The following is a 24,567-nucleotide window of genomic DNA, read 5'->3' as shown; positions in this document are numbered from 1 at the left end:
ACCTGTTTGGGGGCTGCACTAAAACACAGGTTCTGGTGGGGGTGCAGAGTGAGGCAGCCCCATGCAGGTGTCTCCAGGTGTGCTGGTGTCCGGGCTGTGACCGCAGCCAGCAGAGCTCCAGGCCTGCCTCAGCTGAATAAAGAGCTGCACCCTGGCCAGTGCAGCTGCCCTGAGCTTTGGAGAGCCCCACTGGGGCTGGCTGATGTGCTGCAGCATCCTGGGCAACAGGCACCCCCAGCTGGGCCAGCAGCCAGAGGCCAGGCCCATTCCCCAGGGGCAGCTCTGGGGGCTCTGCACACCTGAGCACAGGCACCAGGTGCCAGGGCAGACACGGGGCACAGCCTGGCAGCACCATGGAGTTCTGCTCCTCTTGCCTCCAGCTGCCATGGCCACAGCAGCAAGAGCCCTGCCTTGTGCCAGTGGGGCTGCACACACCCCTGGGAGAAGATGTAGCTTTTAGGAGAGCAAAGGGAGCACATCACTCTCACTGCCTTTGCTGGACAGCTCCTGCCCTCCCTGGTCCTCTGCCTGGATGGATTTTTTCTGCTGGGATCAAATGCTGACACAGCCCCTGCTGGGATGAAAGCATCAGAGTGATTTCAGGCTGAGGCCCCTCTGCAGACACCTCTGCTGTACCTCAGGCTATGGCTCCCTCTGACTTGCTCACCCACCTCTGCACACTGGCTGGGGATTGGGACCACACTCATCCTCAGCATTCCTCATGCCATGTCTCACTGTCCTGAATTTCCAGGCTCTGGAACCATTGGCTGCTTTATCATCTTCATCAGTCCGTCCTTTATGCTCTTCTCAGGACCTTTACTCATGTCAGTCCCCAGGAATGCCCTGCCCTGCACAGCAAGCATGTGAAGCACTTGGGAAGCCCAACAGAGAAAGGAATCATCTGAGTCGCTTCAAAATCCCCTTTCTCCAGTACTGCAATCACAACAGAGTTTACATTCCCATTACAATAAATTAAGCATTTGCTAATTTATTTCTCAGGGAAAACCTCCAACCTAGTCACCATGAGATCTAACATCAAGTATTTTATTTAGAAGGGAATAGGAGCATTGTGAATACCAAAACCCTTCTCAGACAGTGCAAAATTCCTCTGGACCAACACAAGTGCAGGCAGAACTCCTGGACAAACTCAGTCAAAACCCTGTTTGGGAAATCACACCCATCTTCCTTCCTGGAGATCCGATAAAAACAACCACTGTCAGACTGCAGCAGATGCATTAGAGAGTCCTCCACCACTCTGTCAGAAATGCCCTGCCTTCCACAGCAGGAGGTGAAATACTTAGAAAACATAAAACAGAGGATCAGTCTGGCTGCTGCCTTCCCACAGGCTTTAGAGGTGCTTCTCCCAGGGAGCCAGCTTGGAGCTGAGCACAGGGCCGTCCCAGCTCCACAAGCATGCTGCCAGGCACCATTCAGCTGGCATTGCCTCTGCTTTCTGCTGAGCCTGCTGTGAATGGGCAATAGGGATGGAGTCTTTTGCTGAGCCCAGAGCTGCTCCATGCCCATGGTGGGGTGGGACGCACCTGAGTTCCATGGGAAGGTGCAGCTGCACTGCCATGGCAGGGTAATTTTGCAGTTTGCTCTGTGTCTGTCCGTCTGTGGGGAGAGCTCTGGGCTCCAATGTGTCACAGGGGTTTTAGTCACTAAGGAAAAATGATTTTTGCTGGGATCTGTGAGGAGACAGTGCCACCTCAACCCACTTCACTGTGCAGTGTTGGATCATGCAGCTGGCTTAGTCCTTTTCCAGTGACACCAAGTGTTCAGATTGCATTAAATGAACCATTTGTCAAGTGCTGTTCTGGAAGAGAAGGAAACAAGAAAATTAAGACATTTTCATAACCTGGTCTCTGCTGGGCATAACTCCTTTGTTCCATCCAGGAGTATCTTTGGCTGCTCATTGGGAAGGCAGCTTGGGAGCTGCTTCCTGGTGCTTTGCCATCCCCTGGGCAAAGCAGATGCCATCCTCCTCTCCTAGGCTGGACACCGGATCGCTTTCACGTAGGCAGCAAATGTATCGTGTGTGGTTCTGCATGAAAGATGTTTTGCTTGTGGCACTGCCCGGCCAATCTCCAGCTGCTCCTCCAGGGAAAATGCGCAGCTCTTCATCTCACCCTGCAGGGAGAGGCTTTTTCCTGGGAACTGATGACCAAAGGCATGAGGGTCATTCCTGAGTCTCACAGGTTTCCCTGGGAGTTTCCTGTCTTAAATTAAATGCTAATCTAGAAAAAAGAGACTACTTTTACTAGTCCAAGTGCTTTATCTTGCTGGTAGCTTTTAGAAGAGAGGAAAGGCAAATTTATCAATACTTATTCTCATGTGTTATTTTTACACCCAATGTCAGATTAAGACATTAGGTAAATATTAGATATTTGCCTAGCCATCTTAGCCTCTGGATACAAAGGCCACACCTATTATAAAAGTTGTATAGGATTAAACCTCCTTTGATATCTGAGGAACTTATCTCTTGTGTACCTGGATGGGATTGTGTGAAGTTACACTCCATGTAGATAAGAACCACCAAACCTATTCAAACTAATTACACAATAGGAGAGTTTCCCTATTGTTTTGTTTTGTTTTTACTGTTGCTCTTGGTTATTGTCTGGATTCTCCTCCAATGGGATTTACAAACTCAGCATTCACACAGTGACCGTGCAAATATTGGAGCTCCAACTGCCAACAACAAACCCCAAACATATGAAGTCTTTTATACTTTCAAATATATCCTTGGTGGATGGCACTCAATTTAAGGGTGCTCAGCAAGATTATCCAGATGATTATTTATATCTTTGTAAACATCAGATCCATTCTAAGGAATACTTAAAGGCCAAAACATGAGCTGCTTCTGACAATCCAGGTCACATTCATGTTTACTCTGAAAGCAGCAACAATTTAAGCAAAGACTGATTTCACTTGACATTATTTTTTTAGAAACTGCTAATTTGTGATTCATTGTAAACTCAGAGCCTCAAATTGCTTCATAATCTAAAGAACCTTCCAAGATAGCAGATACATATATCAAAGGGACCTAAGAGAGAAAATATACTCAAGATCAGCCTGATCTGTCTCAAGTGCTGGATGCATGGTTCTGCGGTGCCAGTGGGTTTGAGGGGTTTTACATCAGCTGCTGAAAAAGTCCAGAAAATGCCAACCCCATTCAATGGCAGTACTGTACCTTGGGAGTGCAAGTTGGCATCCTTTTGTTTTTCTTTTCACATGAAGTTACATTTTCCCCCACTACTTTCACAAAATATTCAAAGCCCCAAGCAAATGAAATGGTGTGATATAAATATGATAGAAAAACCTGCAAGCTCAAGAAGGCTGAACAAGTGGTTCTGAGCTGGAAGTAAACAGGTTGCACTGCCTCCATCCTTCACGGAGTAAATGCAGTGATTTATCTCTGCCCTTCCCTTGCTGGTTTATATGCAGGTGGAATTTAATTACTGTGGCTACCCACAACCACTTTGTGTCTAGGTAAACTCTGGATCTTAGATATGTAAGAAGATTTAAAAGCAAGTGGTTTTATCTTGATTTTTGAGATGAAATAAAAGGAAAAGAAAAAATGAGGAGAAGGTTTGGCTGCTGTCCTCCAGTTTCAAGCATGACAAGTCTTCAGAAAACAGCAGTTTAAGAGTACCAGATAGATTGTGATTATCAGTGAGCACAGATGAGGAAGGCAGAACATGAGCCATTGATGGTTTGGGAATGTATAAGCCAGCTCTTGTACATACACATGCAGATATTCCAGGTTAACACATTACATCCTTTTCTTCTAACAGTTGCAGAAAACTTGTTTTAAACAGCTGTACTACTATAGGAAAAGGGGAAAAACATTTCCTGGGGTTTCATTGATTTATGGAATTGTTGATCCCAGAAAAAAACCCAGAAGGGACATGAAACATCATCCACTTCCAACTCCCTGCCATGAGCAGGGACACCTTCCACTATCCCAGGTTGCTCCAAGCCCCGTCCAAACTGGCCTTGGACACTTCCAGGAATCCAGGGGCAGCCACAGCTTCTCTGGGCATCCTGTGCCAGGGCCTCACCACCCCCACAGTTAAGAATGTATCCCTAATATCCCGTCTAACCCTGCTCTCTGGCAGTGGGAAACCATTCCCCCTTGTCCTGTCACTTCATGCCTATGTCCAAATTCTCTCTCACCCATAGGGTGAGAAGAACTACTCTCCAAAGGGACTTGTTCCTCCCCACTGCCTGTCTGAGGCACAGAGACGTGCATTCATCCAGGTGAAACCCATCTTACCCAGCTGTGGCTAAAAAGAGGCAGAAGAATATCCAGACATTGCAAACTCCCAATAATACAAGAACCTGTCAAGTATTATGTGTGTTTGAGCCTGTCCTCAGATGCCTGTGTGCTGGGCTCTCTCACTCTCTGCAACTACAAAAGGAGCTGTCAAATTATTGGCTGCCATGATCTGCATCATCCTTGTCTGAGCTCAAGGAATGATGGAGGAACTGTCATGGAAGGCACAAATCCAAAATAATTGGGAGGAGGGGAGTGATAAGGAATGCCTGCATATAGCAAACCATAAGGGAATCCAGTCAGATTTTCAGCTGCAGTGCAGGGGGTGAAGGGGTTTAATTCCCAAGGGGAACAATTTGAGGAGAAAAGTGTGCTTGTGCTTGACCCACCTGGATGGGGAAGAGGCAGGGGGACACCAGGTGTCCAGAAAAGCTGCTCTGTTTGTGGGGAGAATGGTGTGTGGGCTGAAATGACAGCGGCACCATTTAGTGTGCTTGGGAGAATGGTCCATATGTGTTCCTGGTGGCTTGGTAGGGGCTTCTTATATTAGAAACACATCTGCTGCATGGTAGGAGGAGGAGAAGTGGGTTTGGGAAGCAGTTTCAGGCAGTGATGGGGTGCAGTCCTACCAGCACTCTGTAGTATCGGTGATATTTTTGCCCGACCTCTGGGAGAAATGACAAGGAGGACTCCATCTTATCAGAAGGCTAATTAATTACTTTATTACACTATATTATTCTATATTATATTGCATTACATCTAAACTGAATCTGCACAAAGCACTCAACATAACTGCCCAGCATCTCATGACTGTCTGCTGACCCACAGTCTGCACACACACCTGCCCTGATAGGCCAAGGAAACAAACCACCATCACTCTGGGTAAACCATCTCCACATTGCATTCTACTTTGGCACAACACAGGAGCAGCAAATGAGATAAGAATTGTTTTGATCATTCTTTCCTCTGCTTCTCTCACTGCTTCTCACAGGTTGAGAGAATGTGAATCCCACACTGTAGGTGGGAAGTCATGCTGTCCCCATAAGAGTTGAGCTGTAACATCTTCTGCCACCTTCACACGTTGGGTTTGAGTGTCCAGGCTTCCTCCTCATTTGCCACTGCTGGTCTTGGGATCACTGGTACAATCTGGTTTCTTCTGTGGCAAGTCACTATTTTCACAAGTTTGCATCTGAAGGCCACAAATCCCTGAGAAGTCTTCCCTACAACAGGAAAACCACTTTACTACAGATGGGAAAACCACTTTACTACAGATGGGAAAACACAGGTTTTCTACGGCTTCTTCTATATTTCTATGAAAAACAACAGAGTATTTTTTGCAGAAGACACCATTTAGGGTCTCAGTTGCTCTTTCATTTGTCTGTTACTATTTCATCTGGCATTGGCTATTTCACCTCTGTTCCACCACAAAGCCAGTACAATGTAGATCATTCTTGACACTTTGTCCCATAGCACATTTTCAGAAATCCTAAAATGGCCCAGGCAATCTGCACTATGGTTGACTACCTTCACTAAAGCACATTTCAAAGCATTGTTTACACTTTCTATGGCTTTATCCAGCCATGAATTGACAAAAATTCACTTTTAGTGTGGTTTCACAAGGTCCTCCCGTCCCACTTTTCAAGAAAAATCCCCATTCAGCTAAGAAGCAGCAGTAATTAGTAAGGAACATGAAGAGAAACAGGGATGAGGATTAGCAAAGAGAGAGGAGAAGAGGAGAATTCCCAAATGTTAAATAGGAACATCTTGGCTTAACTAGGCAGGGGAGCCTGTGAACAGGAACAGCCTTGGTGCATCTCAGTGTAGTAACAGAAACAGGAAGGAGGCCAGACTGAAATAAATCTGAAGTACAAAGTTGTCATGACACAACTCTGAAATTAGAGGGATGAAGTTAACAGAAGTACGTGGCTGTGTTGGCAGATGCTCCCCCAGACTTCCCACAGTTTGGCCAGAGAGAAAAAACTGATTGCATAATCTATCTGAAACAACGTATTTGCATAGTTAAGCTTAATTTTCCCACAGAATTAATCTCCCACCCATTATTTGAACTGCCATTCTCAGTTCCACAATGGCTGGGACAAAGACTGCTTTTTAGAATTACAGAATGGTTTGGGTTGGAAGTAGTCTTAAAGCCCATCTCATTCCATCCCCTTGCCATGGGCAGGGACACCTTCCACTATCCCAGGTTGCTCCAAACTCCATCCAACCTGGCCTTGGACACTTCCAGGGATGAGTCCACAACCTCTCTGGGCAACGTGTTCTAAGATTTGTTTATTTCAAAAGCTCTGATTCCTCTTTTTTTTTTTTTTTTTTTTTTTTTTTTGTGCCAGTATTTAACAGCTAAATCAGACAATCCCAAAATCCAGGGTCATATTTAACATCAAAGAGGATGTCCAGAAATCTCAGCAGTGCAATAGGGAAAGGCTGATCCAGTTGACAACTCTTCCACCTCTAGGGATTTTTTTGGTTAGATTTCATGTTTTCCTCACTCTGTCTCACTTACCTTATTGGCTGCTTGGTCAGTCACACAAAGGCAGTGGAAATGATAAGCAGAACAAACCAGATAGCTGTAAAACCTGAAAATCAATATGGTTAGCAGCTGGAGTTATCTTTGTTACTACATTTACTCCATCTGGGACAAACAGGCAAAATTAGGGATAGGGTCTCATTTTGCCCCTCTGCCCAGAGGCAGGAATTTTTCCACATTTCCCCATTGCTCCCAGGACCCAACCAGAGGGGACTTGGGCAACTAGAGATTGACCACAGTCAAATAACCAGGGACTGCTGACGTTGTGGTCTCTGGAGTAGTTTGCAAAACTCCTCCTTCCTTTCTTTCACCTCACTCCATTATTTCTTCTCACCATAATGTGCACTACAGTTTTCGACAGACTCCAGCTGGAATCAAGAGCCCTTGTGCAAAGTCTTGGGCATGCGCACAGTCAGACATAATTTCTATTTCATCAGTTAATGGCTGAGTAGAAGATGGGGAAGGGGGAGGAGAAAATCTCTTCAGACTGATCTAAATGCACTGGTATAGCTGTGAAGAAATGTTCTTTTTGCCTTTTTTTTATTCCTTAGAAAATGTGAAAAAACCTCAGCATTTAAATATTTACATCTTTTTCTGCCTTTTTCCAATTGAAGTGATTCACTGAATTCACAGAAAGTCTCAGAGAAGAATCTGAAAATTGTTCCATTTAAAAAACCAGACCTTTGGTTGATCTATTTTCTTTTACATTCCTTACAAATATTTGAAAATTTCTTTAGAAAAGCTTAAGTGCTTAAACAATCTGTTTATACTGTCTTTTTCTAATTTCTCACACAATACATGGGTATAGATTTGTCTTGCAGCATATTTAGTGGCTCTTCTAACAGAAATGGATCTCTCTGGAATAGAACACCAAACTGAAAGACAAGCCAAGTGCTCTGGGTAGTGAAGTCTTTAATAAAATGGCATACCTGTCACTGGCTGTGTCCCTGATGAGGAAGGGAAAGAGGACAGAAGATTCAAACCTATGGAGAGAGAGAAATTCTTGATTTTTGTGTCAATTTGCTCTTCTGAAGAAGAGCACCAGAACAATGATGAGGACAGTCAGGCAAAGAGCCAGCTCATCCCAGCACCAAAGCAATTCCAAGGGTGGAGTCTGACAGCTCTCCCTCTGCACAGAACACTTTAAAATTGCCATGTTTGTTTCTTGGCCATCAACAGATCTTTCCAGCCTGGATACCAACATATCTGCTGACATGATACCTGTTAATGGTGGGCATGAAGTGAACTAGAATGGGATCCATCTAAGAGCTTTACTTCATATAAGACTGGAAGGATGACTTTCAAAGTGTCAAGCTAGTACTTGAAAACATGGTTTCAACCAGGACCTGGTTTTGTCCAGAAATGTAAGCTAAACCTTCCCTGGTGCAAGAAATTAATTGAATTTCTCTCTTATCCTGAAAGGGAAGGTCTGAACTTGCCCTAATATGGGGCAAGATTTTTAACAAGGTGTCCTGTAATAGTGGTTTCTTGATAAATTTTTTGCGCTGAATGCTGAAGGAGAACTGAGAAAGTTCCAGTCTCATTACAGACATCAGATTATAACAAATACAAAGTCAACACTTTAGGGGAATAAACATTTGGTGCTCCATTTGCGAGGACCTGACCTTGCTAAGGTTTGGGAGCATTTCGCAGGAAACTGGAATTACTGTTCCATTAAATTAAAGGCCAAGAGAGCTTCTTTTGTTATCCAGTCCCATGTTTTTCACAATTCCAATTTAAAAATTCTAACATATTTGTAATTTTAAAATAGATGTAATTCCAATAGGCTGTATTATTTTCTAGGACTGGTTTGCTGAAGGGTTGTATCTATCACAATAAGAAATTCTTTTATCTGGATTGCACCGAGTGAAATTTTCAATGGTGGAAGAGAAAAGACCAAACACCAAAATGTGACTTCTGAACCAGGAACACTCTGAACGAGGCACCACAGGAGAACAGATCTATGAAATAGGGGAGAAAGTGCTGGGCTGATGCTAAACAGTATGTGCAGTGGTCTGGTGTGGTCACAAGGGCTGGAATGACAAAATAAGTTGAATTTCTCATTGACAGCCATTCATTTTACAGATATAAAAGCCACAATAAACTTTCACAAAGCAGAAATCTGTACATTTTCCTAGAAATGTGTGGAGTTTTCTCCCATGAGTAGGGACACCTATTTCATGGTTACTTCCCAAGGGATTGAATGAAGGAATCTTCACTCTAATGTCTGTGTACATTATGATCATTTCAGTGGTAAGTTATATTTGACTCCTAGTCAATACTATTTCTTTTGTTGGCTTTAATATGGGTATCTTGATACAGTTTAATATTATGCTATAATCTGCTAGTAGTTATTTTCATTTTATACTGGATAGTAAGTAATTCTGATGAAAGTCTTTTGTCTGTTACCTCCTGTTCATTTGTCTTAATAAACAATTCATTTTTATATAAATACATCTGATTTTCCACCAATTGAACTTGCAGGACAGAGTGATTCCTTAAATTTAAACTGTTGACAAAATCTGAGGCTAAGGAAGGATTTGCCTTCATTTCAGCCCCTTTCTGTGAAGGTGTTTGAATACACAAGGGAGTTCTTTCTTCCCCTCAGTGGCAGGGCTTCTTTAGTAAATTTTTTGAAGCTCCCCCTCTCCCCATGACAGCTGGGGGGTCTGAACTCCACATGAGCAGGTCAGGACATTGCTGTGGTGTAATCACAACCATCACAACCATCTTACCTGGCTCGATGTTCTGTGGTGGCCACTGGGTGCTGTCATTGGTGCATCTCATGTCAAGGGGAGTCCAGAAGATTTTGCCATTCTCCTCCTTGCACGTCCTGTTGCCAAAGGTGGGGGGTCTCTTATCATAACCTGTCTGGCATTTGAAATGTAAGACTTGTCCCACGTAATAACGCTGTTGGGACAGCCTTATGAAGGCATGTGGAATAGTCTTGGGAGGACCACAGAAACCTGTGGGAGCACAAGGCAGCACATGGTTAAAGCAGACAGATTTTGCATGCTGCTTCTGTTCTTGAAAATCTTGTGTTCTTAGGAAATATAGACAGGCATGATATAGCAAGCCTTTCTAATTCTTGGTTAGGATGTCAAATACTCATTTGCTTTTACTGTATCACCTTATTCAGACAAGATATTACAGAAATTGTTTGTTTCCCTCTGCCTGCAAAATAATTAAATATCATTCACCATTTCTACACCACTTCCATGGAAATCAGCAGAATATTGAATGAGCTCTTACCTTTTTGTTTGGACTCTGAAAGGTCTTCTTGCTTCTGGGGTGCAGTGCTCATTGGTTCTAATTCTGGCTTCTGTGTCAGTTCTAACCCCATCGTGGTAGCCCCTGACAACAATTTTTTCTTATCTGTGGTGAAATTACATTTGTTAAGTTACAGTAAGACAAATATCAGAACAAAGTGCCAGAACACCCAAGCTTCTAGAGTTTGGATAAAACTGCATCAAGTTCTAACTTAAAAAAATAAGCACAAAAGATCTTTTGTTAATGTTCAATACCAAGTTACACATGGAGGAGAAACACCTCTATGTATAGAAAAAAACCCAACACTCACTCACCCAAGCATTTAAATGCTTTGTATCCTTTGGATATCCAAACAGCTCCCTGCTGTTCAATCTTACACTGAATTCCTTGGTATGTACCAGGTTCTCTGTCATAGCCAGGCTCACACTCATAGTACAGTTTGGTTGGTGGTGGATACATGTCAGCAGTAACATCAGCAAATTCAGTCGCTGGAAGACGTGGGCATGCACCTGCAAATAGAAAGCCTGAGAATCAGGACAGCCTGGCATTTTACTTTATGGATCAAGGACTGCCCTGTTTTCAATACCAGACATGTCCAGCAGATGGACAACATGAAGCATTTTCTTAATGAAGAGTCATTATTATCAACATTTTCTTAATGAAGCTGTTAATAATTGTTTTGGAAACCAGCAACTACCACCAGAGTGTGCAGCCCTCAGTCTATGGAGTGAGGCACAATAGGCAAAAGTAAGCAATTAAAAGTTGCAATTCGCTATACGCAAACATTGGGAATGGGCATAGACATTCAGTTCTGCCTGAAGACACCAAAGAGCAGATTACTGTGAAATAAGTTTGCAAACCTAAATATAACTTGTCCCAAAACAAGGATGTGAAGTGTTGCATCATCAGCAAATCATATCTAAATATACTTCTCAATCGGTTGGAATGAATTAAGTTAGATCATTTCAATGCACTCAAAAAGTCTGCTCAAGCTGAGCTGGGGACCCAGAGGTGGATAAAGGCACTACTTAATAATTATTTAAGGTCCAAAGGCTGATAAATTAAAGAATCAAATAGTCTGGTTGCACCAGGCCTGGCACTCTGGATCTTTGGGTGCATGGTCCATGGTCCTTTATGCTTATGCACAACAGCAACAGCTATCAGGACTGAAATTTCTTAGTCATCATGTTCTCACATTTTCTGCAGCCATAATTAATGCAGACTTAGTAACCAGCAGGAATGACTGCCAAAGGCCCTCGAGTCCCTGATAGCTGTTCATCATTTGGTGTCTGCCCTTGACTCCCAAAGTCCTTTCTCCTTGAAAGACCAACAGCAACTCAACCTGTGACTCCCAGCCCCAGCCCTGCAATGCCCTTTTCTTTCATTTCCTCACTTCAACATTTTCTGCCCTTTTTACTTTACTTTGTCTTGCTGTTTAGTAAGTCACAAAATTTAAAGAAGGCAACAACAAAAGGTATGTGAGCAGCTCAACAGCTAATCTGCATAAAGGTTGTTTTAATCCCCTTGTACCTTTGTGTTATCAAAGGATTCGCCTTGTAAATGACATCAGACTGTGGCTTTGAGAGAAGCGACTGCACCCGAAATAGTTAACCACATGTTTTACCACAGACTGTCAGGGTGATTAAAATTAAAGAGTTATCAGATCAGCAGCAAGTTGAGATCATGTACTCTCACTTTCCCTGAAAGCTAAAAGCTTGTTTCCCTCAAGACTTCAAAAGCCTCTTTGAAGCAGATTGCAGATCTGAATCTCAGCATAAGGCACTCCAACCTACAACTCATTAGTCTCTTCTTAAGAAAACCCACAACGTTTAACCAACTCATCATAAAGGGCAAACATTCTTTTAATTGATGATCAGATGTTGGGTTCTTCTGAACTTGCACACATCAGACAGGGATTTTGCAGAAATGGTGCATTTGAGAGAAGGTGAACATCCACGTTGCAGCTGGATCACACACAGCCTTTCTTGGATCCAGCCTTTTAATTTCATCCACATTGCTCAAGTTCTTGTCTTCTCACATCTAAATAACTGCAGTATCTTCTTTGACCTTTACAACCATATTCCTTTCTCCGATCCAGAAAGAATTTTGGAAGAGGAATTTCCCAGGTCTTGTTGTGACCTTGTGCTTGCCTCCCTTTGACTTTTAACCGCTTCATTGTCACATAAAATATTTTGGTCCCATTTTCAAGGACCATCTCCTTTGCAACCATCATAACATTTTAAAACATCGGTTTCTCCTCCCATACTTCTCACCAATGTGCTTGATCAAAGTTTTTGTCAACTTTTGGGTTTATTGTTGCACCAGTTCTCACACTGGGAGGAGCTGTGAATGAATACAGATATTGCAAAATATCCTTTGCTATGATTGCTCTTGTCTCAAAATATCTTATATATCTTCAGAAGTGCTTCTCTTTATGTGGTTTTTACTCCTCTTTCTAGAAAAATTAGGCACTCAGCATGTAATCCATTCACCCTCCTGCCAGGCAGTTTTAGGGAGCGAAAAGATCCTCCCTGAGCCCCCTTTTCTCCAGGCTGAGCTCCCCCAGATCCCTCAGCCTCTCCTCATCAGACCTGGGCTCCAGACCCTTCCCCAACTCCACTAGACCTGTTCCAGCACCTCCATGTCTTTCTTCAGTTTCATGTCATGGCACCTCCTGGAACAGTTTGGGAAGATGCAGAGAGGATGCAGACCTGGTGAGGTCAGGACCATACTGACCTCTGGAGTGAATTGTGCCTAAAACTTCATTCCATCTTTGTGCCCAAGGAAACTACATGGTTTGCCACTAAAAAAATCAACATCCTTGCTGTGTGAGTGGTAAAATAGCCAAGGGATTAGAAGAATCCAGGGAGAAGGAAATGGCAGGGTGGATTTTTTTTCTTCACCAGATTTCTGACTTTTTACATTTTTCGGGGAGATGAGGTTTGGGGTTTTTTGGGGTTTTTTTGTTGTTTTTCACCTTGCTGGTAATTAGCCAATCAACTTGATTTGGCATGATATGAAAATGTCAATCTTTTAAAAGGCCAGCACATCTGGGCATAACCTGCTTCACAGCCTGTGGTGTTTTGCACAGTTCAGCTTTCCCTGGATTCTGCATCCCTTCTCAGCTTCTCCAGGGTTGCAATCCTGCTATTACTGGTTTGAAATACTGCCCTCACATTACCTTGAGATGTCTTGATGTTTTGTTTGCCTCCTCATTTTCCCTCTGCACTTATTCCAATTTTTCATCTCCATGACAAGGTGTTGTGTGCCACTATTTCCTTCTCTTGCTGTCCTGAATGTTCTCTCATTCCTTCACTCGCAAAATTCATCAGCCCCTACCGATTATTCTCACTTCCCACACCCCAAAAGTGTCCTGAGACTCCATTTCTCTGCACTTGGAGCAGTAAATGGGCTAAACAGATAGGCTGGTGTAATTGTGTTCTCAGGGATTTAGCCTTTCTGTCAGTTGCAGAATTATGAGAACACTTAGCTCTCCTAAAGCAGATGGGAATTCCTGTTTCTCCCCATATTCATGGATTTTTGGTGCCTACGTCATTTGTGGAAGTTCTGGAGGTGGTTTCAATTATTATGATGGATTGGGTGGAGAAAAACCCTTGGAATAAGGAGACTTGTGTATTGAGACAATAGACAGCCATGAAGCATAACAATTTAAAAAGTAGTTATTGGTTCTGCTGAAGCGCTCCCTAAATTAAGTTTGAAAAGTTTTTTGAGATCTGCAAGCCTTGTCATCTGTGCCAACAGATAGGTGTGAGCTGGGGTGTCTGATGCCCTTTGAGATGTCTCAGGGCATCTGGGATTTCCACACGAGCTGTCAGATATCAGACAGGAGATACTGGAGGGAAAGAAACCCAGCATCTAAATCAGCATCAGCACTTTCAGATTTCTTCCCTCACATTTCCCATTCACCTCTGTTAGTCACCCAACCACAAAACTGCTCTTGGTGGGTGTGCTGGCAGTACCAGGCTTCATGAAACCCTCCCTCCTGTTTCTCTTCCATGTCTGAGCTGGCAGAGCAGTGACAGATGAGGCTCTAAAACAACACCTTTCGTCCACGAGAAGTGAGTGTGGAAAATTAGTAACAGGTATTTTTAGTGCTAGGTAAAACACAGACAGTGAGTCACGCCACACTAACCTAAACTCATAACTTCCTCTGTCACGTGGCTGTGTGTCACCAGCACTGACATTACTCTGATCTCAAGTTAAAGCAGCAAGGTGCAAAAATAGGACAATTTTCCCCTTACTACAAAGGCAGTAGGATGGTATTGGTAGGAAACTGGATGCTCTGAAGTTTTGGGCAGAAGCAGTGGAAGAAACCAGGCACTGCACACACCTGCCCAGTTCAGAGATGAAGAGCACCTCTCCCCAGAGACAACAACAAACCAAACCAGGTGAAAATGAAGATATTTCCCCAGCTCTGCCTGAAAAGCTAAATCAGCCCTGGGGATTTATGTGCTGTGAGAAACTGGGATCTCTAAATGGTGCAGTCTCATGAAGATGAAACTGATACAGGCAAGGCAAAGGAATTGATACCAACAACAGGACTGAAATGGTAATGAACTTTTTATTACTTCAAAACTTATTCCCAAAGGATCCTTTAACAAGCAAGCCTCAGCTCTGCAGGATTCTTTCCCCCATTAATGTCATTTATTGCTTATGTGGATTTGTAAGATGGGAATAGATCCCAGATGTGGGGTTGGGGTACAGACCCCAATTTTATTATAACTTGCTTGTGAGATTATAATTAACTGTTCATTAGATTATAGAGAGACTATGTTAAACAATAATTTGAGTAATAGTGAGTCTGCAGTAAGTGACAGAAACACAATGCAGATAAAGTGACCAGGCACAAGTTTTAATAAAAACAGCAGTGGAGGAGAGACCAGCCTTAGGGGGATGGGGGTGGGTTTGAATATCTCCCAGCAGTGGAGAACAAGAATGTCCTGTTCTAAGGATCTGGCAATTCAGTCCCTGCTGAGTTTGCTGTGCCAGATATCTCTGTTCAAAAAACAGTGTAAAATAAAGTGGAATATGAACTGGGACCACAGAAAACTGGGTTTGGGAGAAATGCACTTCTCTTACCTCCGGTTTAATCCTGCTGAGCAGCTGTTTGCCATTGACCTAGACAGTGGAATCTGATGCAAAAAAGTTCCATATACAGCAAGGCTAGAGCAGGTTGCACAGTGGATACAGCTTTGTCATGCCAAGCATAATTTAGCCTCAGGAATGTGACATTCTTAGCTCCTTCTGTGAGAAGTGGAGCTGGGAAAACCTCTCTAGAGACTCCTAATTTACGTTCCAAAGCAAAGCTTTAAGGTGCTTCTTTCTTTTTTATCAGCTGCAGTGGTGGAAGAACATTCTTCCATGCTCTCATTGGTAATCAGAGTGGTTTACCTGATGTATTGATAGATCTCACACCTGCCCTAGCAGAGAGGCTGGGCTGGGGACTTGAACCCAGAATGTGAAATTGGAAGAGGAAACATTAACAAAGAAGGAAGAGGAAGGAAAACTAGCCTGGGCACAGAGTGCTACATAGAAAGTGCACTAAGTAAAGAATGGGGAACGTTTGTTTTTGTTTCTGGGTGTTTATAACATCCTTGGTTCTGTGGTAAAGCCACAGAGCTCACTCTGAATGCAACCATGGCACATGGTTTTGTAGCAGAGCACAGAGCCAAGTTTTGAGAATATCATACATGAAAGCCTTGTTTTGGTGTGTGACACTTCTGCTTAAATAGAGAATCTCAGTAACCCACATGTCTTTGATATTTTCATCTGAAAAGAAACAAAAACTGTCTTTTTAAACAACAGAAGAGATACAGATTCTTTCCTTTGTCTGGAATTTTCTCAGCCTTGCCTTTTGTAGGGCTGAAAGGGCACTAGAGAATATCCTCTCCGAAAAGAATTGAATGGTCTGACAAGTGTGTGTCCCTGTCTTGGAAAAGTGAAGGAAAAAAGGTCTAGTGGGGAAATTTTGATTTCAAATATGCCCTAAGGACTCACCCTACCTGACTTAGGGACTTGGCACGGTCATGGAACTTTGCCCTGGAGATCTCAAAAGTGAAATGGAAGTTTTCTGCACACGAACATGATTTTTCTGATGTCATGCATGAAGTGGTTTTCCACATAGAGAGGGTTATATATTCTTTATGTGAAGGCTCCCACTTTACAAATCAAGAATATCAAGAAAAAGCAGCAGGTGACTGAGTGCTGCTCTCCTGGCAGGGCTGAGGAACAGGGAGTCAAGTGAGGGAAGTCATGGAAGGGCTTTGGAAATGTGAGTTTTGGGGAAGCATTGGAGGAGATGGAGCAAGGACTCAGTGAGCCACGTTGTTCCAAAATTCAGGACCAAGGTCAGGGAATGGAATCCGTGGGTAGAAAATATCCAGAAGCTGGGCTTTGAAACAGCATTAATACAACAGGGAGAAAAGGGAAGACAAAGCTGAATGTTGAAGAGGTAGGGAGACCAAAATAACAACAATCTGAAGGCAACAGTGAGCAAAGTCAGGAGCAGTGGCTTGATAGAAGTAGCTAAAGAGTGGATTTTTTTTTCTGCAATAAAAGGGAAAAGGACATTACATCTCACCTCTGATGAGGTGGGAAAAAAATTCCTCCAGCTGAACAAGCAGGTACTGCTGGATCTCTGTCTGTAATATCTGCTTTCCTCAGTAGCATCACACTTTTAAAACTTTTCTTTTTACATTTTTTTACTTGTAGCTGCATATTGAGCCCTTTGTTGCTGAAGGCCACTGTAGCTGAAAGGTTTATAACGGTATTTGCTCTCTAGTTGACCTTACAATAATCACTTGTCTGTGTTTGACAACTTTAATGTATTCTGCATTGCTTTTCAAATCCATGGTAGCCAGCACTACTATGCAAGTATAATGGGAAAGAAATCCCTCTCATTTACATGACTGAGATCTGGTATCCATCTTGTGTGAATGAAATTCACATGAATGAATTTCTTTCTTTTGTGAGTTCTAATCCTTTCCAGGTTTAAGTTGCAAATCTGCTCAGTGTATCCCTGTATGATGAACAGCAAGATGGAAAGGCTGTAGGAGCACAGAGCAGCTTTTACCTTGTGTTTGACCCTCACTTCAGGCTTCACCCTCATGCCTGCAGCTTCTAGGCACTGCTGCAGGATAGATGAGATAAATGTGATGCTCTTCACAGGAAAACCAGCATTTCTCTTCTTTTTAGCACTAAGGTGTAGTTTAATTTTTACTAAATGAATGATCATCCTATGCCTGAGCTTCCCCAGTCCCCCAGGAATTTTCCCTCTCAAAACTTTGAGAACTATCAGTGAAACTGTTCTGTAAAACAAATTACTTTTATTTCCTTCTCCCTCTAATTATATTTATTCCTGATTGTGCATTTTGACAAACACCATCTAGGGCTGGATGTATTTACAAAACTGAACCTGCAGTGCTGGGACAAACTGAAAATACTGAGGCAAAAAAATAAAATAAAGCACTGTATGTGCTGAAGCCTGGTTGATTTCTGACCAGTTTGACCCAGCCCCTTTCCCTTTGCTTTGCTTATGTCTATTCCCAGGTCTCTTTGTTGATTCCCCTAAGGAATTAAATCAACAGGTCTTACAGCCACAATGCCTTAAGTGTCTCCATGATTAAAAACCCCTAAATTGGTGAAAGGTTGTGTTTCTACCTTAGCATGTGCAGGGAGAAATTACAAATATATATCTATAAATATTATGTTTAAGCATTGGGAAAGACATTGAAAATAAGTATAGGAAGCTGAGGAAAGAAGAGCATAGAAATACAGTGGGGAATGCAGCCCTGTGCATTAATTCATTCAGTGGTGAATAAAATTACATGAAATAGCATAAAATGCAACTGCTCTGAAACCCCTCGATTTTTTTTCCAATAAAACAGAACGGTTTCTGGTAAACCAGAACTGCCAGAAAGAAATTTCACATGTTCCAGGCAGAGTAATTCAGAAAGTGTGATTTGGGGAACCTGACTCATCCCAGAACTGATCCCACTGACACATCTCTGGCTGAGCAGCTCGTGGTGCTGCTCCTGCACGCAGCACCAAACACTTCCCTGGGCTCTGGCTCCTCATCTGGCAGTGAAGGGAGAAGCTGCAGCATTTACTGGCAAAATAATGAGAATAAAATCACCTGGGGCTTCAACACTCCTGCAGGTCCTTCCTGCATTAATCAGTTCAGTCATTAGCAACATCTTCCCTTGAGGTGGCCAGCCCTGAGGAAAATTCCCAGCCCTGCTAAGGATGATCCATCAGCAGTTACAGCACCAGCATATCTGAGAGCCTGCCTCAGGCTGTGTCTGTTCATACCTCTCAGCCTGGACATCATCATCAGACACAGAAAGAAATATCACATTTATGGAGCACTGAGAATGGAAGGGATTTTTTTCCCCTGCCTTTGAACAAAGCAGTTTAAATTTAAATACACTAATGCATCACCAGACCATTTTTCAATGCACCCACTTGTGACGATAAATAAGCCAAATTTAAGCAGTGTCACCATTTATAAATGGGTAAAATTATGCTGAATTGGATTAGCTGTCTCCATTCACAGTTTATAGGCACTGCTGATTGAAAGGCATGGCTGAAAAAATATTTCATTTCTATAGTATCCATAGCAAATTTGGATGCTATCTTCTAACTAATAGCATTGCCATCAATTTTACCTACAGGGGTGCTGGCATTTCAGTGTCTATTTTTGTTTCCTAAAGTTACAAGCAAAATGGAAAAAGGAAATTCAAAGGGCTGCCTCAGGCTGCTTTGATCTGCCCACTGTTCCAGTGATGGGTTGGAGGATACATACATTAGTCAGACAAAAAATATCCTCTAAAGCTCTGGATTTTCTGCAGTTGACAGCTTGTGGGCACAGAACTCATTTCTCTCATTTCCTTAGAATAATAAATTCCTTAAGCTCCTTAACACCTTTCCTTTGCTGAAAGGAGTCAGGATGTTGTGATTAAGTTTTGGTGGCTCTTACAGCCACCAAAAATCCCAAATCATTTCTTCCCTCCCCAAAAGGCAAAAAGAGTCTTTTACCTGTCCTGTTCCCCTTGCTGAATCCAAACAAGAGCCACATCAAAAGCCACTTGTGCTCCATGGGACTTGTCCCCATCTTTTCTCCACACCTCTCAGGATGGTGAAGTTTCTCAGAAGCGATGAGCTGTTGCCAGCCAAGCCAAGGAGTTGTTACTGCCTGATAAGGCTGTCTGGCAGCACCACCCACGTGTGCAGAGAGGGCTTTGGTCAGCAAATCATCATTTTGCTGGCTCCACAGGAAAGAAAAAAGGCTGCTTTCTGTTCAAGTATTAGTCTGTTATCCAGGAAACCAAAGTCGATGCTCAGCGTGCCATCGTGTATAGGAAGTGGTTTGACACATCAGAGCTCCTGGCTGGCTCCACAGCTCTTTCACATTTCACTACAGCTGAGGTCAGTAGGAGCAGGAAGATTTTAATAGGCTTTTTCAGGCACTCAGCCCCAAATCTGTGGCTGGACAGGTATTAGAGATGGACCAGGGGCTGTGGAATAGATGTCTGGTGTGTGACAATGGATCTCGGGTTCTAACTGCAAAGAAAAGGTTCCATGGCTCACCCTTTTGGGTTTCAGAGGTCTTCTGTTAGTGGTGAAAAAGCCATACCACATTTGGTTTTGATGGAAGCATGTGTGCACTTTCTCTGAATCACAGCTGAGCTTCTGAAGGGGGGACAGCTTGATTAGAAAAACAAACAAAAACAAGAAACATGAGGGTGAGGCTGCCAGGTTTGCAAAAGGTTTCTCTTGCTCCTAAATTGTCTGGGTGTGACATGCTTCAGTGAAAATTTTGCAAATGCCAGTGGAAAACTGGAAATATCATGCTTTATGTAGTTTCTCTTCAGCCATTTCCACAGAAATTATTTCCTGTTAGTAACCAGAGAATTAACAGGGATAGACTATAGAAGAAAAGAGATTTAAACTAGCTGTTGTATTCTATCATGATTATTACATGCTGGGCATTTATTTCTCCTTTATAAATCCTCAATGAATTAAATATTAACAGGCAAGCTGAGGAATAGATGTGACACATTTTTAACTGCGGCTGTGGCAGTATCCATCAGTCTGCCACCTTTCTCCTGATAAATCTCCCTTTGCTCTTTCCATGAGAGATTTTGTGCAGCTTTGTGATGCAGGTGACAAATCCTCCTGCAGGCCTTGCCAGGAGACTACTTCTCAAATCCAAATGCAACAGGGCATGGAGAACAAGTAAGATTTCTGAAGCAACTGCTGTGGGTGAAATGCACTGCTCACCCTGAGGCTGCTTCATGCTCCACACTATTTACTGCCTTTGCTTCACTATCAAATCATCTCCCATATTTAACAGTGTAATAGGAAAAGCTCATGCCAAAGCCCTCTGAAGGACTTAGAGAGTTTCACTCCTGAAAAATCTGTCTGAAAGTCTTAGAACCCAATCCTTCACTTTTTTCCGAGATGCCTGGAGATATGTACCTGCCTGAACCCTGCGGTCATCTGGGCTGGTAAAACTTATTTATTATATTGCCTGGAAAGAAATCCCAAACCTTTTATCCTTTCCTTACTAAATACAGGGTCTGTTCTTTTGAGGTGAAGTGATTTACTTGCCAACATCTGCTTCAATTTCTTGCTTGGCCTAACTATTAAATTCCACAGCTATTTCAATGATTGACACAGAGATGAGGGATGTTTTCTGCAGTTCTCCATCCAGCTCGATCTTTCATGCAGCCATTTGTTTCCAGGCAGCAAACCTCACTGAGTGGTAACAGCCACTAAGGTTTTATCAGAAAAGGTGAGTTTTTATCCAGGAATAAATGGAAAGCACAATCAGTTGTACTGGGATGAATGGTGACTTCAGGTGGCTCATTGCTACTAACACAGATTGAAGAGCTGTAAGTCATATTTTACACCTCTTAAAGGTCAGAAAAAACTGTTATGGTTTGTGAGAGGAATTAGCCAGATCAGCTTTCGAAATAGGTCAGTTTGCTGAATGATTCTACAAAAAAAAACCAAAAAAAAAAACCAACAAACACCAAAAAAAAACCCGGAGCAGATTCTGCAAGCAACAGACCCAAAGTAGAACAAGGTAGAGAAGGAGAGAGTGAGAGCAGAGAGACCCAGCAAGGGCAGAAGGCACCCAGGCACAGATAAAAACTGGGGTTCATGAGGAAAAAAACTCAACTAGCATTATAATTTAGATGATCAACATGAGATGTTAGCAACAGAATTAGGAGTGGCAATAAAGGACAGGAGGTGCTGTGAAAACTCAGTGGGTATCTGGCAAGTAGTGGAGGGGAAAAAAAAAGAAAAAAGGCATCTTGAGAATTAAGGATATCTGTTGCTCCTTGATTTTCCTCCATTGATCAGCAGAGTTTTGCTGCTCAGGTAAGTCCTTCTGTTTCAGCAGAGAGCTGGGAGGAAAAGAGCCTGTCACATAGCTCAGACAAGATTATAAAGATTATTTTTATTCAATATCACAAGGTCACAAGTACAGAAATGGAGTTGCCATGGAGTAAACCACAAACACAGCTACAGCCTTCTTAGGTCTAGGTTTAACAAGGGCTTTTTGAAATCCTGTAAGTGCTTTTAAAACTCTGCACAAACTCATTTCATCTTTCCTTAAATTAGTCTCTCAGCCAGCTTGAAGAAAAGGCAACACTGTGATCTTACTGCAGCCCTTCCCAGTTCAAAGCAGTTGTAAACATCCATGTAACTCACAGAAATGAGCAAGCTTTGTCTTTTAGTCAACTTTTCTGCTGTTAATAGTTCTTACACCAGTCCTGTATTCAAGGGAATAATGTTTCATATGGAGACCTTCCCAGGGAGGGTTTGGGGGTGGCTCAAGCAGCTACCTAAACTCTGTTAATCAGCATATTGCTTATGCATCCTTAAAATTATGTTAATGGTGGTTGTGAATTCACATTGTGCACCACAAGGGCCCTTCCCAGCCTCCACAGCAGCATCCAGCTCTGCTGCAGGACAGAGGTTTGGGGAAACCCGAGTTATATCACGCCCTTAAAATTATCTTCAGAAAATTTTCATCCAACTGAGACAGAGTAGGGATCCATCCTGAATTAGGTGAAGTGTCTAACAACGGTGAAAAGTCTGTGAGGCCAAAGCTGAAGGAAAAACTTGTATGCCAAGACGGCAAGGAGACAGAGAAAGAAAAACAGAAAAGACCACGAGGTCAATTTGCCCCGAACTAGAAATTCCTTTGATAAAGAAGAACTGGTGCTAAATGTCATGCGGGATGAATATGTATGAACTTATTGTGAAACTGTATGCATATGCATTTGGAAGGGGGATAAAAGGAGGTCTGAAATCTTCAGGGGTACGCATGCCTTTTGAGGAGAATTTTCTCCGTATGCATCCGGTGCCATAAATAAACATACCGAGCTTTACAACTTTTATAAAGTTGTGAGGTTTCTTCTTTTCTCCGCAAAACATTATGGCGAGCCAGCCAGGAGTTCTCTGTCCCCGCAGGGGCAGGGGGGATAGACAGACCTCCAAGGCGCGCCCTAGGATTTTTTTCCTGGTGGGGCTCCGCTTGTCTCAACTTGCCACCTGCGAGGACAGACAACGACCTGCTGGCCTGCGGAGGAAGATACGGTATGTACTGAGGGGCCCCTGGGGTGGGGGGAGGAAGGAGAGCAAGGGAGTAAACCACCCAGAGACGTCTGGGTTCAGCTGATAGAGCAGCTGTATTAGAGACGGGGTTGTCGTTCTGATAGGGCAGCCCGCCAGTGACGCTGGGGGTGGGTCGGGTGAACTTTTATAAAGTTGTGAGGTTTCTTCTTTTCTCCGCAAAACACAACCTAATTATCTATAAAGGTCAAATAGGTTTTAATCACTTTTATTTCCCATAGAAGTGAAATGGAGCTGACACGAGGCACACAAATCTCACGCGTTAAATGGAGCATCTTTACCACGTCCATACAGACCTCAACTCAAGAGAGAACTGTATGGTCAGTACAGTTGTCAGAGTTCCTCCTTGAGTCAGTGGAGAGTCAGTAAGAGCATCTAGAGAGTGATTCACCTCCTCTTCTGAACATCTACATCCACCAGATGAGTCACTCTCATCTTCTCTCCCTTCCATCTGCACACAACTGTTAAACTAGCACAACAGTTCTTTTAGGTAGCCCCAGCTGGATGAGACAAATCCATACTGAGTTTGAAAATAGAATTTTAATTGATTGTTTAGTGACTGAGAACAGTCTTTTCTGCCAAACATCCTGGACATGGGTCATCATGGTTACAAGCATATTAACTATTTCTTTCTTTGATGCCGAGATAAATATGCGAGGAACATCAAAAGCTCTTGTATATATTAAGTTTCCATATAGTGAGTACTGCCACAATGTTCTTAACACACCAATGCCTAGACTGGGTTCCTTAATACTTCCCCATGCAAATACAACAGAATAGTTGTAGTAATAGTAATACAACAAAGAGCTTCCTTCCTATTCTTATTTGCAATCATCATTCCCTTGGCCTGGGCAAAAACAAAAATTGAGGAACTGGTAAATTAAGTGGATTATTGCATGGTCATATGTGCTCCTTCTCTTATTTTTCATACCAGGAAGTTATAGTGAATCAACTCTATTTAATCCTGTAAAGTGCACAAGTGCACCCTGCAGTGAGCTTCTTACCCAAGATACCATTTCTTTGCTTGATTTCAGTAATGTTTTTTATATTGTCTATAAAGTTATGGAAATATAACCTAGATGAATTATGAGGTGAGTATGAAATTTATTGGGAAATCCCTGAAAAGATAAGTGCCCTTAAAATGGTTCAAAACTGTGTCAAATGGAAGGTCATACTGAGAGACACTGATTAACTGCCAGAAGAGAAGGATGCACTCAAAGGTGGTCCCCAGGTGAGACCTTGATTATTCAGCAGTTCCAGCAGTTCCCTGGATGATGAAGGCCAGCTGGCAATGTCACACATGAAAAACTTAAATATAACCCTGAGCTGTACAGCACATGAAAAGAAATCCCTTGTTTTGGGCTGTGACAGTGAAGCCACAGACAGGGTGCTGCCCCTACTTGTGGGCACTGCATGCTGAGAAAAGCATGGAGCAGCAATGAGAATGAAAAAAATGTTGTCATTCTATTGCAAAGGCTTCATATTGTTGTCTCCTTAGTGCAAGAATTTCATACCTTCTCGATGTTTCTTGTAGGCAGCTCCTCCAAGCACTGACTCTTCTTTCTCCTCCCAGTAGCCAACTGACTCCAATTCCCCCTCAACCCACCAATCCACTCTTTTATAACTCTCTTCTTATTGGCTACAGCTGTGGCCTGTTAACATCAGGCCTGCTCCTAATCTTTAATAATTAACCCAGCTGCAACTCTTTAGGGGGTAAGGTTACTTTCTATACTATGTGTATTTACTTATATTCTATCCCTCTACAAAAAAAGGATCTAGAAAACCTTTTCCAAAAGAAAGAACCAAA

The 24,567-nt window shown here is 42.8% G+C and overlaps 1 protein-coding gene across 3 annotated transcripts; it reads right to left on the bottom strand.

The window, feature by feature from the left end:
- Positions 1-4,973: 4,973 nt before the first annotated feature.
- LOC135442819 (interleukin-2 receptor subunit alpha-like) lies at positions 4,974-24,337 on the bottom strand. 3 transcript variants are annotated; one of them, XM_064703084.1, is made up of 8 exons: positions 24,275-24,337; positions 19,149-19,817; positions 10,406-10,600; positions 10,074-10,196; positions 9,557-9,787; positions 7,751-7,804; positions 6,798-6,870; positions 4,974-5,496 (listed from the first exon to the last, which is right to left on the bottom strand). In XM_064703084.1, the coding sequence occupies exons 2-7, from the start codon at positions 19,222-19,224 to the stop codon at positions 6,818-6,820; spliced, it is 732 nt and encodes a 243-aa protein (XP_064559154.1). In that variant the 5' UTR covers positions 19,225-19,817; positions 24,275-24,337; the 3' UTR covers positions 4,974-5,496; positions 6,798-6,817. The 3 variants fall into 3 exon arrangements, with proteins under 3 accessions (XP_064559154.1, XP_064559153.1, XP_064559152.1); XM_064703083.1 differs by having other exon boundaries at positions 5,006-5,491; XM_064703082.1 differs by lacking the exon at positions 24,275-24,337 and having other exon boundaries at positions 5,011-5,496; positions 19,149-21,066.
- Positions 24,338-24,567: the final 230 nt, after the last annotated feature.

The sequence above is a fragment of the Zonotrichia leucophrys genome, chromosome 1A (genome assembly GCF_028769735.1).
Source record: "Zonotrichia leucophrys gambelii isolate GWCS_2022_RI chromosome 1A, RI_Zleu_2.0, whole genome shotgun sequence".
Classification (NCBI taxonomy): Eukaryota; Metazoa; Chordata; class Aves; order Passeriformes; family Passerellidae; genus Zonotrichia; species Zonotrichia leucophrys.
This window is presented reverse-complemented; position numbering and strand designations above follow the sequence as displayed.

Excerpts from the sequence above, each read along its gene's own strand:
- LOC135442819 (XM_064703084.1), bottom strand. The coding sequence starts at position 19,224 with ATGGGGACAAGTCCCATGGAGCACAAGTGGCTTTTGATGTGGCTCTTG. Across the intron at positions 10,601-19,148 it reads CAGCAAGGGGAACAGGACAG|GTGCATGCCCACGTCTTCCA; the intron begins GTAAAAGACTCT and ends TTCTATTTGCAG. Across the intron at positions 9,788-10,073 it reads TTCAGAGTCCAAACAAAAAG|GTTTCTGTGGTCCTCCCAAG; the intron begins GTAAGAGCTCAT and ends GTGCTCCCACAG.